General features: G+C 47.4%; 1 protein-coding gene across 3 annotated transcripts in view; it reads left to right on the top strand.

Annotated features, from left to right (window-relative positions):
• The window catches only part of LOC139382729 (DEAH (Asp-Glu-Ala-His) box polypeptide 34), a 29,999-nt gene extending 18,239 nt beyond the window's left edge, over positions 1 to 11,760 (top strand). Inside the window, exons 7-16 of one of the 3 annotated variants that reach the window (XM_071126835.1) lie at positions 148 to 322; positions 835 to 1,028; positions 1,204 to 1,305; positions 2,593 to 2,868; positions 3,065 to 3,238; positions 4,031 to 4,240; positions 4,870 to 5,172; positions 6,435 to 6,620; positions 8,904 to 9,051; positions 11,332 to 11,760. In XM_071126835.1, the coding sequence (XP_070982936.1) occupies positions 148 to 322; positions 835 to 1,028; positions 1,204 to 1,305; positions 2,593 to 2,868; positions 3,065 to 3,238; positions 4,031 to 4,240; positions 4,870 to 5,172; positions 6,435 to 6,620; positions 8,904 to 9,051; positions 11,332 to 11,480 (1,917 nt within the window). In that variant the 3' untranslated portion in view covers positions 11,481 to 11,760. Of the gene's footprint in view, positions 1 to 147; positions 323 to 834; positions 1,029 to 1,203; positions 1,306 to 2,592; positions 2,869 to 3,064; positions 3,239 to 4,030; positions 5,173 to 6,434; positions 6,621 to 8,903; positions 9,052 to 11,331 lie in introns of those variants that run through there. The other 2 variants (XM_071126834.1, XM_071126837.1) reach the window with 2 other exon arrangements.
• The last annotated feature ends 3,765 nt before the right edge of the window (positions 11,761 to 15,525 follow it).

Below are 15,525 nucleotides of genomic sequence, written 5' to 3'. Positions count from 1 at the left end.
TCACATCTTACCCTGTCCCAGAGATACACAGGGTGGTACTCATTCGTACTACAGGTACTGAACGACTGAAATCCCTCTTCGCTGTTCTGGTTTTCTGTTCCCTATAGTTACTTCTGCATGCCAAAAGATTGTTTCCTGTCCTTACAGATGAAGAGTATGAGTCTGGGAGACCCACGATCCTTTTTGTTCATCGACCCTCCTCCCGCGGCCAGTATCCAGACTGCAGTAACCTACCTCAGGGAACAGGGGGCTCTAGACGCTAGAGGAGATCTCACCTCTATCGGAAGCCTGCTGGCACAACTTCCTGTTGACGTGGTCATAGGTACGTCCCTCTGAAATAAAGAAGTATCACTGTTGTGACTTCTGCCATCCTGTACTGTGCCCCCTGAAAAGGGCCCTGAGGATTTCCTGATCACACGACCTGGGCAGACAAACCTCCAGGCCCTAGTTATATTCTATTTATTAACCACGAGACCTAACCCCTAAATCTGTGTTCAAATACATTTATTTAAATACTTACAGTGGGGCAAAAAAGTATTTAGTCAGCCACCAATTGTGCAAGTTCTCCCACTTAAAAAGATGAGAGAGGCCTGTAATTTTCATCATAGGTACACTTCAACTATGACAGACAAAATGAAGGGAAAACATCCAGAAAATCACATTGTAGGATTTTTAATGAATTTATTTGCAAATTATGGTGGAAAACTTGGTGGAGCTGGTCCTGACCCTTAACCCCTGACCTCTGTGTGTCTAGGTAAGATGCTGGTGCTGGGGTCAGTGTTTAACTTGGTGGAGCCGGTCCTGACCCATAACCCCTGACCTCTGTGTGTCTAGGTAAGATGCTGGTGCTGGGGTCAGTGTTTAACTTGGTGGAGCCGGTCCTGACGGTGGCTGCTGCCCTCAGTGTTCAGTCCCCATTTCTCCGCTCGGCCCAACACAACCCCGACTTTGCCACAGCACGCCAGCCCCTGCACTCCAACCAGGGAGACCCCTTCACCCTGCTCAACACCTTCAACGCCTGGGTGCAGGTCAGCCAATCAGGGCACAGAAAACATCTTTAGTCACCCTCTGTGCGAAGCCACTTACCCTTACTTACGTCTTGTAATGGAGAATTTAAGATCACTAAATATTCCATTTAGAGTGATTGACATAATGTGTAGCATATTAGTGTAGACACTCCAGTCATCATACCTTCTCCTCCAGGTGAAGGGGGAGAGAGGAGGTGCCAGCAGGAAGTGGTGCAGGAGGAGAGGGCTGGAGGAACAGAGGCTTTATGAGATGGTCAACCTACGAAGACAGTTCAAGGTAGGACAGCCACGCCTGACATCAGTATGTAATAAATCTGTTCCTGTTTCTGTCTTCTCTATGGTGTAACCCCCCCCCCCCCCCACCCCATCTTCTCTATGGTGTAACCCCCCCCATCTTCTCTATGGTGTAACCCCCCCATCTTCTCTATGGTGTAAACCCCCCCCCCCCATCTTCTCTATGGTGTAAACCCTTCCCCATCTTCTCTATGGTGTAAACCCCCCCCATCTTCTCTATGGTGTAAACCCCCCCCATCTTCTCTATGGTGTAACCCCCCCCATCTTCTCTATGGTGTAACCCCCCCCCATCTTCTCTATGGTGTAACCCCCCCCCCCCATCTTCTCTATGGTGTAAACCCTCCCCCATCTTCTCTATGGTGTAAACCCTCCCCCATCTTCTCTATGGTGTAAACCCCCCCTCCCACCTTCTCTATGGTGTAAACCCTCCCCCATTTTCTCTATGGTGTAAACCCCTCCCCCATCTTCTCTATGGTGTAAACCCCCCCATCTTCTCTATGGTGTAAACCCCTCCCCCATCTTCTCTATGGTGTAAACCCCCCCCCATCTTCTCTATGGTGTAACCCCCCCCATCTTCTCTATGGTGTAACCCCCCCCCATCTTCTCTATGGTGTAAACCCCCCCCAACTTCTCTATGGTGTAAACCCTCCCCATCTTCTCTATGGTGTAAACCCCCCCATCTTCTCTATGGTGTAACCCCCCCCATCTTCTCTATGGTGTAAACCCCCCCCAACTTCTCTATGGTGTAAACCCTCCCCATCTTCTCTATGGTGTAAACCCCCCCCCATCTTCTCTATGGTGTAAACCCTCCCCATCTTCTCTATGGTGTAAACCCCCCCATCTTCTCTATGGTGTAAACCCTCCCCCATCTTCTCTATGGTGTAAACCCCCCCATCTTCTCTATGGTGTAACCCTCCCCCCATCTTCTCTATGGTGTAACCCCCCCCCCATCTTCTCTATGGTGTAAACCCCCCCCAACTTCTCTATGGTGTAAACCCTCCCCATCTTCTCTATGGTGTAACCCCCCCTATCTTCTCTATGGTGTAACCCCCCCCCATCTTCTCTATGGTATAACCCCCCCCCCCCATCTTCTCTATGGTGTAACCCCCCCATCTTCTCTATGGTGTAACCCCCCCCATCTTCTCTATGGTGTAACCCCCCCCCCCCCCTCATCTTCCCTATGGTGTAACCCCCCCTATCTTCTCCATGGTGTAATGTTCACAACACCGGCATTTATCCCTAACGCGTTCCCCGCCTGGTGTGGCAACAGGAGCTGTTGCGTAGTCATGGTCTGTTGGAGGTGCTGGAGGAGAGGGCTCCCTCTGGTGGAGAGCGAGGACAGCGCAGGGAGAGGTTGACCGAGAGGAGGAAGCTACATCAGCTGAAGAGAGAACATGACCTGGCAGAGGGCGGCAGGAGGAAGGTCCTGAGACTGGAGGAGGGACAGGATGGGGAGGGGGATTCGGGGTCGGACACAGAGCAGGGCGCCACGGGACGGGACGGGAAGGACAAGGCGCAGACCGGTGGACACAACCTGGACATACAGGTGAGGATGATGTCACTGTGGGCGGGAGCCATGGCAACAGACCAGTCGGTTACAACTGTCACGTGACCGTAATTAATAAGATAAAAAGGCTTAAATTATATTGTCTGTAGATTCATATGAATTGTAATCCTTACAAATTCTTATACCCCCTTTTTTAGATTTTAAAACATATCTGTCTTGAACCCTCCCCTTACAGGAAGTGAAGTTCAAGCTTCGCCACAACGTGTCAGAGCTCCAGGAAGCGGCGTCGGCCAGCCAGGACCTGTCGTCAAGGCAACAAGCCCTCCTGAAGCTGCTGCTTTGTCGAGGCCTTTACCCCCAGCTGGCGTTGCCAGACGAACACAATGCCAACCGCAAGGACTCAGAACAGGTGTGTGTGAACAGGAGTGTGAGTGTGTGTGAACAGGAGTGTGAGTGTGTGTGAACAGGAGTGTGTGTGTAGGTGTGCGCGTGTGTGAATAGGAGTGTGTGTGTAGGTGTGAGCGTGTGTGAACAGGAGTGTGTGTGTAGGTGTGAGCGTGTGTGAACAGGAGTGTGTGTGTAGGTGTGAGCGTGTGTGAACAGGAGTGTGAGTGTGTGTGTGTGTGTGTGTGTGTAGGTGTGAGCGTGTGTGAACAGAAGTGTGTGTAGGTGTGAGCGTGTGTGAACAGGAGTGTGTGTGTAGGTGTGAGCGTGTGTGAACAGGAGTGTGTGTGTAGGTGTGAGCGTGTGTGAACAGGAGTGTGTGTGTAGGTGTGAGCGTGTGTGAACAGGAGTGTGTGTGTGTGTGTGTAGGTGTGAGCGTGTGTGAACAGGAGTGTGTGTAGGTGTGAGCGTGTGTGAACAGGAGTGTGTGTGTAGGTGTGAGCGTGTGTGAACAGGAGTGTGTGTGTGTGTGTGTGTGTGTGTGTGTGTGTAGGTGTGAGCGTGTGTCAACAGGAGTGTGTGTAGGTGTGAGTGAACAGGAGTGTGTGTGTGTGTGTAGGTGTGAGCGTGTGTGAACAGGAGTGTGTGTGTGTGTGTGTGTGTGTAGGTGTGAGCGTGTGTGAACAGGAGTGTGTGTGTAGGTGTGAGCGTGTGTGAACAGGAGTGTGTGTGTGTGTGTGTGTGTAGGTGTGAGCGTGTGTGAACAGGAGTGTGTGTGAGCGTGTGTGTACGGTGATAATGTCCCTGTCTCCTATAGGTGTTCCACACCCGTAACAAGCAAGGGGTAGTGATCCACCCCACCAGTGTGTTTGCCAGCGACCCAGAGGTGCTGCACGTCCCTGAGGAGGGGAACAGAGAAGGGCCTGACAAAGGGGAGAGCAGCAAACACCAGCTCCTAGCCTTCGTTACTCTACTTGAGACCAACAAGCCTTATGTATCCAACTGTGTCAGAGTCCCAGCCTTACAGGTCAGTACCGGGTCAGTACCGGGTCAGAGTCCCAGCCTTACAGGTCAGTACCGGGTCAGAGTCCCAGCCTTACAGGTCAGTACCGGGTCAGTACCGGGTCAGAGTCCCAGCCCTAACAGGTCAGTACCGGGTCAGAGTCCCAGCCTTACAGGTCAGTACCGGGTCAGAGTCCCAGCCTTACAGGTCAGTACCGGGTCAGAGTCCCAGCCTTACAGGTCAGTACCGGGTCAGTACCGGGTCAGAGTCCCAGCCCTAACAGGTCAGTACCGGGTCAGAGTCCCAGCCTTACAGGTCAGTACCGGGTCAGAGTCCCAGCCTTACAGGTCAGTACCGGGTCAGTACCGGGTCAGAGTCCCAGCCTTACAGGTCAGTACCGGGTCAGAGTCCCAGCCCTAACAGGTCAGTACCGGGTCAGAGTCCCAGCCCTAAAAAGTCAGTACAGGGTCAGTACCGTGTCAGAGTCCCAGCCCTGCCGGGTCAGTACCGTGTCAGAGTCTCAGCTCGATGCCTGTCAAAGATCCACCTCAGACTGAAATGTTATCAGTGTCAGAGCTGGTTTCGGAACACAGCTTTTATGGTTCCTGTCTGCAGTGTTTCTCTCCTGACTGTTTGTTCGTGTCCCCTTCCAGGCCCTGTTGCTGGTAGCTAACTCCTTGGACAGTAACGCTGACTGTACCAGGCTGGTGGTGGATGGCTGGTTGGAGGTAGGACTGACAGGAGAGGGGGCTCTGAAGGTTCTGTCCACCTCCCTCACTCTCAGGGCCGACTGGGAGCGCCTCCTGCTAGCCCAGCTGGGACAGGGCACTCTGGGGGCCGGAGCGGGGAGCAGGGCCAAGGCTGGGAGGGGAGAGGGGCTGGGGGTACCTGGGCTCTCCCGTAAAGACCTGGAGAAACTCAGTGAAGGACTGGTCCGCTTCCTGCTATACACTGAGGTACAGGAACACCTAACCTTTAACGTTGAGACTACTTTATAATATGGTATATTTCTATTTTAACAGGGATCTTGGAACTACCCATCCCGGATCCGGGATAATTGTCATAAACTACGCTAAATAGCATAGCGCAACGGTCAAATAATCTTACTAGAAAATATTCATGAAATCACAAGTGAAATATAGAGAAACACAGCTTGGCCTTTTGTTAATCACCCTGTCGTCTCAGATTTTGAAATTATGCTTTACGGCGAAAACAATACAAGCGTTTGTGTAAGTTAATCGATATATTAACAAAACATTATGTACACCTAGCGGCAGGTAACTTGGTCATGAAAATCAGAAAAGCAATCAAATTAATTGTTTACCTTTGATGAGCTTCGGATGTTTTCACTCACGAGACTCCCAGTTAGACAGCAAATGTTCCTTTTGTTCCATAAAGATATTTTTTTTTATCCAAATACCTCCGTTAGTTTGGTGCGTTATGCCTAGGAATCCACCGGAAATAGCAAAAATTCCAAATTATATCCATAATATCGACAGAAACATGGCAAACGTTTTTTATAATCAATCCTCAAGGTGTTTTTCAAATATCTATTCGATAATATGTCAACCGGGACAGTTGGCTTTTCACTAGGACCGGGAGGAAAAATGGCTACCTCTCTGTTTAGTGCAAAAATCACACTGAGAGCCAACAACTGACCACTTACGCAATGTGGAAGTTTAAGCTCATTCTTCAAAATAAAGGCCTGAAACTACGTCTAAAGGCTGTAAACACATTAGGGAAGCCACAGAAAAAGGAATCTGGTTGATATCCCTTTCAATGGGCAATAGGGATGCATAGAAAGACAGGGTTTTCAAAATAAGAGTCACTTCCTGATTGGATTTTTCTCAGGATTTCGCCTGCAATATCAGTTCTGTTATACTCACAGATAATATTTTTCTATCCTATGCTGTCAATTATATGCATATTCTAGCATCTGGTCCTGAGAAATAGGCGGTTTACTTTGGGAAGGTTATTTTTCCAAAAATAAAAATAGTGCCCCCTAGCTTCAAGAGGTTATTTTAACTGTGGGTTCTAGTTATAACATAGAAACTAGGGCTTTGTTTTTCCTACCATGTGATCTGACCAGGAAAAGCTCTCATGTCTAATCATCACGCCCCTCGTTTATTGTCTAGATAACATCATGAGAACACCCCCAACTGAGGTGTCTGTCTGCCTGTCTGTCTGTCCTCTCCGCCTGTCTGTCCGTCCTCTCCAGGTGAGCTACAGTCTACGTCGTTTGACAGGCCTGCAGGTACAGAACCTCTACGTAGGTCCCCAGGCCCAGTCCGAGTTCTCTGAGCCCCATGCCCCAAACCCCCTTTTCCCTGGGGTGGAGGCGCAACCTGACACCATCAAGGGAGGCCTCCAAGTCACCAAATACTTCACCTACAACTGCCTCACTGTGAGTAGAGGTTATCATATTACCAACTACAGCTGGATTACTGACTCCACACTCCACAAGCAACCATAGACCAGTTCTAGCTTTAATTTAACCAATCAGATGAGTCAACAACACGAGCTGACGCAGACCAAAACATGTCAGAACAGTTCTGAATATCGGAGAGTAAACTTTAGGAAAAGACAGCTAGTCAACACTATTTATGCTCCCAACTATTTACTGGGTCAACAGTGGGTCAACCTGGGGTCCACCATGGGTCAACCTGGGGTCAACCTGGTAGTTCCTGACAAGGCAGCAGCTACTCTTCCTGGGGTTTATTATGGATCCCCATTAGTTCCTGACAAGGCAGCAGCTACTCTTCCTGGGGTTTATTATGGATCCCCATTAGTTCCTGCCAAGGCAGCAGCTACTCTTCCTGGAGTTTATTATGGATCCCCATTAGTTCCTGCCAGGTCAGCAGCTACTCTTCCTGGGGTTTATTATGGATCCCCATTAGTTCCTGCCAAGACAGCAGCTACTCTTCCTGGGGTTTATTATGGATCCCCATTAGATCCTGCCAAGGCAGCAGCTACTCTTCCTGGGGTTTAATATGGATCCTCATTAGTTCCTGCCAAGGCAGCAGCTACTCTTCCTGGGGTTTAATATGGATCCTCATTAGTTCCTGCCAAGGCAGCAGCTACTCTTCCTGGGGTTTATTATGGATCCCCATTAGTTCCTGTCAAGGCAGCAGCTACTCTTCTTGGGGTTTATTATGGATCCCCATTAGTTCCTGCCAAGGCAGCAGCTACTCTTCCTGGGGTTTATTATGGATCCCCATTAGATCCTGCCAAGGCAGCAGCTACTCTTCCTGGGGTTTATTATGGATCCCCATTAGATCCTGCCAAGGCAGCAGCTACTCTTCCTGGGGTTTATTATGGATCCCCATTAGTTCCTGTCAAGGCAGCAGCTACTCTTCCTGGGGTTTATTATGGATCCCCATTAGTTCCTGCCAAGGCAGCAGCTACTCTTCCTGGGGTTTATTATGGATCCCCATTAGTTCCTGCCAAGGCAGCAGCTACTCTTCTTGGGGTTTATCACAAAACATGAAACATAATACAGAACATCAATAGACAAGAACAGCTCAAGGACAGAACTACGTAGATTTATTAAAAAGGCACACACAGCCTTCATGTGTCTGTAATGTGTCTGTATTATAATGTGTCTGTATTATAATGTGTCTGTATTATGTGTCTGTATTATGTGTCTGTATTATGTGTCTGTATTATGTGTCTGTATTATAATGTGTCTGTATTATGTGTCTGTATTATGTGTCTGTATTATGTGTCTGTATTATGTGTCTGTATTATGTGTCTGTATTATAATGTGTCTGTATTATGTGTCTGTATTATAATGTGTCTGTATTATAATGTGTCTGTATTATAATGTGTCTGTATTATGTGTCTGTATTATGTGTCTGTATTATGTGTCTGTATTATGTGTCTGTATTATGTGTCTGTATTATGTGTCTGTATTATGTGTCTGTATTATGTGTCTGTATTATAATGTGTCTGTATTATGTGTCTGTATTATGTGTCTGTATTATAATGTGTCTGTATTGTGTCTGTATTATGTGTCTGTATTATGTGTCTGTATTATGTGTCTGTATTATGTGTCTGTATTATGTGTCTGTATTATGTGTCTGTATTATATGTGTCTGTATTATGTGTCTGTATTATGTGTCTGTATTATAATGTGTCTGTATTGTGTCTGTATTATGTGTCTGTATTATGTGTCTGTATTATGTGTCTGTATTATGTGTCTGTATTATGTGTCTGTACTGCAACGTGTCTGTACTGTAATGTGTCTGTTCCCCAGGACTCTAAGGACCTCTACAGTGAGTGTCTGTACTGTAATGTGTCTGTTCCCCAGGACTCTAAGGACCTCTACAGTGAGTGTCTGTACTGTAATGTGTCTGTTCCCCAGGACTCTAAGGACCTCTACAGTGAGTGTCTGTACTGTAATGTGTCTGTTCCCCAGGACTCTAAGGACCTCTACAGTGAGTGTCTGTACTGTAATGTGTCTGTTCCCCAGGACTCTAAGGACCTCTACAGTGAGTGTCTGTACTGTAATGTGTCTGTTCCCCAGGACTCTAAGGACCTCTGCAGTGAGTGTCTGTACTGTAATGTGTCTGTTCCCCAGGACTCTAAGGACCTCTACAGTGAGTGTCTGTACTGTAATGTGTCTGTTCCCCAGGACTCTAAGGACCTCTGCAGTGAGTGTCTGTACTGTAATGTGTCTGTTCCCCAGGACTCTAAGGACCTCTACAGTGAGTGTCTGCGTACGTTCTGGTCCTGTCCCCACTGTGACCTGTACAGTCCTGTCACACCGCTGGAGAGGATGAGCCACGAGGCCACCTGCAGGCCGCCTGGGGAACAGCAGGACAACCAGGACAAAGGTGAGAACCCTATTCCCTATATAGTGCACTACTTTAAACCAGAGCCCTATGGAACCCTATTCCCTATATAGTGCACTGCTTTTGACCAGAGCCCTATGGAACCCTATTCCCTATATAGTGCACTACTTTATACCAGAGCCCTATAGGACCCTATTCCCTATATAGTGCACTACTTTAGACCAGAGCCCTATTCCCTATATAGTGCACTACTTTAGACCAGAACCCTATTCCCTATATAGTGCACTACTTTAGACCAGAGCCCTATTCCCTATATAGTGCACTACTTTAGACCAGAGCCCTATTCCCTATATAGTGCACTACTTTAGACTAGAACCCTATTCCCTATATAGTGCACTACTTTACACCAGAGCCCTATAGAACCCTATTCCCTATATAGTGCACTACTTTAGACCAGAGCCCTATGGAACCCTATTCCCTATATAGTGCACTACTTTAGACCAGGGCCCTATAGAACCCTATTCCCTATATAGTGCACTACTTTAGACCAGAGCCCTATGGCAGAGGGTTAATTGTAGTGTACTATATAGAGGAAAGGGTACTATTTGGGATGCAGAATACAGTGCATTCAGAAAGGATTCAGACCCCTTCCCTTTTCCCACATGTTGTTACGTTACAGCCTTATTCTAAAATGGATTCAATCATTGTTTTCCCTCATCAATCTACACACAATCACCCATAATGACATCACAATCACCCATAATGACATCACAATCACCCATAATGACAAAGCGTAAACAGTTTTAGAATTTTTTGAAAATGTATTTAATTAAGTATTCAGACCGTTTGCTATGAGACTTCCTTGATGTTTCTACATCTTGATTGGAGTCCACCTGTGGTAAATTCAATTGATTAAACATGATTTGGAAAGGCACTCACCTGTCTAGATAAGGTCCCACAGTTGACAGTGCATGTCAGAGCAAAAACCAAGCCTTGAGGTTGAAGGAATTGTCCATAGAGCTCCGAGACAGGATTGAGACGAGGTACAGATCTGGGGAAGGGTACCAAAAAATGTCTGCAGCATTGAAGGTCTCCAAGAACACAGTGGCCTCCATCATTCTGAAATGGAAGAAGTTTGGAACCACCAAGACTCTTCCTAGAGCTGACCGCCTGGCCAAACTGAGCAATCTGGGGAGAAGGGCCTTGGTCAGGGAGGTGACCAAGAACCCGATGGTCACTCTGACAGAGCTCCAGAGTTCCTCTGTGGAGATGGGAGAACCTTCCAGAAGGACAACCATCTCTGCAGCACTCCACCAATCAGGCCTTTATGGTAGAGTGGTCAGACAGAAGCCACTCCTCAGCAAAAGGCACATGACAGCCTGCTTGGAGTTTACCAGATTCTCTGGTCTGATGAAACCAAGATTGAACTCTTTGGCTTGAATGCCAAGCGTCACGTCTGGAGGAAACATGGCACCATCCCCATGGTGAAGCATGGTGGTGGCAGCATCATACTGTGGGGATGTTTTTCAGTGGTAGGGACTGTGAGACTAGTCAGGATCGAGGGAAAGATGAACGGAGCAAAGTACAGAGAGATCCTTGATGAAAACCTGCTCCAGAGCGCTCAGGACCTCAGACTGGGGCGAAGGTTCACCTTCCATCAGGACAACGACCCTAAGCATACAGCCAAGACAACGCAGGAGTGGCTTGGGGACAAGTCTCAGAATGGACTTGAAACCAATCAAACATCGCTGGAAAGACCTGAAAATAGCTGTGCAGCGACACTCCCCATCCAACCTGACAGAGCTTGAGAGGATCTGCAGAGAAGAATGGGATAAACTCCCCAAATACAGGTGTGCCAAGTTTGTAGCGTCAAACCCAAGAAGACTCCAGGCTGTAATCGCTGCCAAAGGTACTTCAACAAAGTACTGATTAAAGAGTCTGAATATATATGTAAATCTCAGTTTTTTTATTTGTAATAAATTTGCAAAACTTTCTAAAATAGAGTTTTTGCTTTGTCATTATGGGGTATTGTGATGTCATTATGGGGTATTGTGATGTCATTATGGGGTATTGTGATGTCATTATGGGGTATTGTGATGTCATTATGGGGTATTGTGATGTCATTATGGGGTATTGTGATGTCATTATGGGGTATTGTGTGTAGATTGATGAGGGGGAAAAACAACCTAATCCATTTTAGAATAAGGCTGTAACGTAACACAATGTGGATAAAGGGGTCTGAATACTTTCTGAATGCCCTGTATATATGTAATATGATCTCTAGGAATGAAACTAACTGACAGCTGCTGTTGTCTGTTTCAGAGGGTGATGATGTGAAGGCAGCCCCCTCTTCCTTCTCTGTTTCCAGTCTGGCCAGAGTCTACCACTGTGATGTCTGTGACAAGGACCTGACGCTCACTTCTACAGAGATCCTCAAACACAAGAGACAGCACATGCACTCTGGACGTTGAAACAGAGACCCTTAAACACCAAGAGACAGCACATGCACTCTGGACGTTGAAACAGAGATCCTTAAACACCAAGAGACAGCACGTGCACTCTGGACGTTGAAACAGAGATCCTTAAACACCAAGAAGACAGCACATGCACGTTGAGAGACACTCAAGTTTCCTGCCTAGATCACCTGATCAGGACAAAGTAATGGCCTTCAATTAACTGCTATGGAGAAATCAACAACCTGAAGGGTTTTTAGTGAATACTGGTTTATAATAAAATCAAGAGTCACGCCTCTTTCTTCTTCCGGTCATGTGATTTTTGTTGGTTTCATCTCGACTTCTTTATTGGTTGAAGCTCTGTCACGTCCCCTCAACTCCATGGTAACAGACTGAATGACATGCAGGTGTCACAGAGGGAGGAAGCGTTTGTTTAAAATATAGAGGAGTGTTTAATGATGATTACAAACCCACGATATGGAACACCTCAAAGCAGCACATTGGCACAAAGTCAGACAGCACGGAAGATAAAAAACCTGTCTCCATAAACATAAATGAACCAATCAGAATAAATACCTCATTAAATAAATAAACAGCTCATATTTCAGTAATTACTTTAAAACAAATAAATACATATTAAAATGCACATCGGCAGAAATAAATAAATTAATTAATTAATTTCCCCCCCCCCACAAAAAAAAAAAAAAAAAAATAGTACTTAAATACAGAGTTACTACGAAATCAGGTTATTGATTAATCAAATCAAAAGGCACATTTATTAAGATGTAAGAATGGGGCCTTGAGTTGGGATACCATGTAGCCTGTCTCTCTCTCAGTAGTGTGTTGGGATACCATGTAGCCTGTCTCTCTCTCTCAGTAGTGTGTTGGGATACCATGTTGCCTGTCTCTCTCTCAGTAGTGTGTTGGGATACCATGTAGCCTGTCTCTCTCTCTCAGTAGTGGGTTGGGATACCATGTAGCCTGTCTCTCTCTCAGTAGTGTGTTGGGATACCATGTAGCCTGTCTCTCTCTCTCAGTAGTGTGTTGGGATACCATGTAGCCTGTCTCTCTCTCAGTAGTGTGTTGGGATACCATGTAGCCTGTCTCTCTCTCTCAGTAGTGTGTTGGGATACCATGTAGCCTGTCTCTCTCTCTCAGTAGTGTGTTGGGATACCATGTAGCCTGTCTCTCTCTCAGTAGTGTGTTGGGATACCATGTAGCCTGTCTCTCTCTCTCAGTAGTGTGTTGGGATACCATGTAGCCTGTCTCTCTCTCTCAGTAGTGTGTTGGGATACCATGTAGCCTGTCTCTCTCTCTCAGTAGTGTGTTGGGATACCATGTAGCCTGTCTCTCTCTCAGTAGTGTGTTGGGATACCATGTAGCCTGTCTCTCTCTCAGTAGTGGGTTGGGTTACCATGTAGCCTGTCTCTCTCTCTCAGTAGTGGGTTGGGTTACCATGTAGCCTGTCTCTCTCTCAGTACTGGGTTGGGATACCATGTAGCCTGTCTCTCTCTCTCAGTAGTGTGTTGGGATACCGTGTAGCCTGTCTCTCTCAGTAGTGGGTTGGGATACCATGTAGCCTGTCTCTCTCTCAGTAGTGTGTTGGGATACCATGTAGTCTGTCTCTCTCTCAGTAGTGTGTTGGGATACCATGTAGCCTGTCTCTCTCTCAGTAGTGGGTTGGGATACCATGTAGCCTGTCTCTCTCTCTCAGTAGTGGGTTGGGATACCATGTAGCCTGTCTCTCTCTCAGTACTGGGTTGGGATACCATGTAGCCTGTCTCTCTCTCTCAGTAGTGTGTTGGGATACCATGTAGCCTGTCTCTCTCTCTCAGTAGTGTGTTGGGATACCATGTAGCCTGTCTCTCTCTCTCAGTAGTGTGTTGGGATACCATGTAGCCTGTCTCTCTCTCAGTACTGGGTTGGGATACCATGTAGCCTGTCTCTCTCTCTCAGTAGTGTGTTGGGATACCATGTAGCCTGTCTCTCTCTCAGTAGTGTGTTGGGATACCATGTAGCCTGTCTCTCTCTCAGTAGTGTGTTGGGATACCATGTAGCCTGTCTCTCTCTCTCAGTACAGGGTTGGGATACCGTGTAGCCTGTCTCTCTCTCAGTAGTGTGTTGGGATACCATGTAGCCTGTCTCTCTCTCAGTATTGTGTTGGGATACCATGTAGCCTGTCTCTCTCTCAGTAGTGTGTTGGGATACCATGTAGCCTGTCTCTCTCTCTCAGTAGTGTGTTGGGATACCGTGTAGCCTGTTTCTCTCCCTCTCTCAGTACTGTGTTGAGATACCATGTAGCCTGTCTCTCTCTCTCAGTACAGGGTTGGGATACCATGTAGCCTGTCTCTCTCTCTCTCAGTACTGGGTTGGGATACCATGTAGCCTGTCTCTCTCTCAGTACTGTGTTGAGATACCATGTAGCCTGTCTCTCTCAGTACTGTGTTGAGATACAATGTAGTCTGTCTCTCTCTCTCAGTACAGGGTTGGGATACCATGTAGCCTGTCTCTCTCTCAGTACTGGGTTGGGATACCATGTAGCCTGTCTCTCTCTCTCAGTACAGGGTTGGGATACCATGTAGCCTGTCTCTCAGTACTGGGTTGGGATACCATGTAGCCTGGCTCTCTCAGTACCGGGTTGGGATACCATGTAGCCTGTCTCTCTCTCAGTACTGTGTTGAGATACCATGTAGCCTGTCTCTCTCTCAGTAATTTGTTGAGATACCATGTAGCCTGTCTCTCTCTCTCAGTACTTTGTTGAGATACCATGTAGCCTGGCTCCCCCTGTGTGTGTGGATCAAACATATCGGTGGTATAAATATACTGTTGTGTGTCTGTCTGAGTGTGTGTCAGACTAGTTTGTCATATCAACAGCTAACCTGAATATTGTGTGTGTGTACAGATCAGTTGATGTGTCAGTGATTTGAAGGGAATGATAGTCATTTAAACAACACTTTGGTTGGAGTTGTACTTCTGCCATCTGGGGGCTCTGTGACTGGTCTGGGGAGGACAGGGGTCTGAGCACTACCTGGGCATAGTAACCTGTGTTACACTGATAGACGTCCCCCTCCCATACTGTAGGTACTGGTGTTACAATGATAGACGTCCCCCTCCCATACTGTAGGTACTGGTGTTACACTGATAGACGTCCCCCTCCCATATTGTAGGTACTGGTGTTACACTGATAGACGTCCCCCACCCATACTGTAGGTACTGGTGTTACACTGATAGACGTCCCCCTCCTATACTGTACTCAAGTTTCCACTGATTTAGAGGGGTGTCATCAAGAGAAGGTAGGTTCCTCTTCAATCCTCTGTTTCCTGGTAGATTTAACACAGCGATGCAGACATGTCAGCCTGTACACAATCTCTCATGGACAGATGCACATAACATCCGACACAATGTTTTAGGTCTGGGATTTCCGTGTTTAGCCCAATACATGATGTCTGAACCGAGAGCTGTCTCCTGTGTTCCACCAACTCAATTTAGTTTCTCTCATTCTAATCTATATCTACCGCATCACCAGCAGAGATGGATTTTGAGCACTAGAGTGATGGCCTAGTGGAACAGACGGGGCTAGTGGAACAGACGGAGCAAGTGGAACAGACGGAGCTAGTAGAACAGACGGAGCTAGTGGAACAGACGGGGCTAGTGGAACAGACGGGGCTAGTGGAACAGACGGGGCTAGTGGAACAGAGTGGAACAGACGGAGCTAGTGGAACAGACGGAGCTAGTGGAACAGACGGGGCTAGTGGAACAGACGGGGCTAGTGGAACAGACTGGGCTAGTGGAACAGACTGGGCTAGTGGAACAGACTGGGCTAGTGGAACAGACTGGGCTAGTGGAACAGACTGGGCTAGTGGAACAGACTGGGCTAGTGGAACAGACGGGGCTAGTGGAACAGACGGGGCTAGTGGAACAGACGGGGCTACAGATTGGACTTTTACATGGCTGGGTGGGTGAGGGGGAGGGGTTGGGCCTACAGATTGGACTTTTACATGGCTGGGTGGGTGGGTGGGTGGGGGGGCCTACAGATTGGACTTTTACATGGCTGGGTGGGTGG

The sequence above is a fragment of the Oncorhynchus clarkii genome, chromosome 24 (genome assembly GCF_045791955.1).
Source record: "Oncorhynchus clarkii lewisi isolate Uvic-CL-2024 chromosome 24, UVic_Ocla_1.0, whole genome shotgun sequence".
Lineage (NCBI taxonomy): Eukaryota > Metazoa > Chordata > Actinopteri > Salmoniformes > Salmonidae > Oncorhynchus > Oncorhynchus clarkii.
The sequence above is the reverse complement of the archived record's forward strand: the minus strand, read 5'-3'. Positions and strand labels throughout refer to the sequence as shown.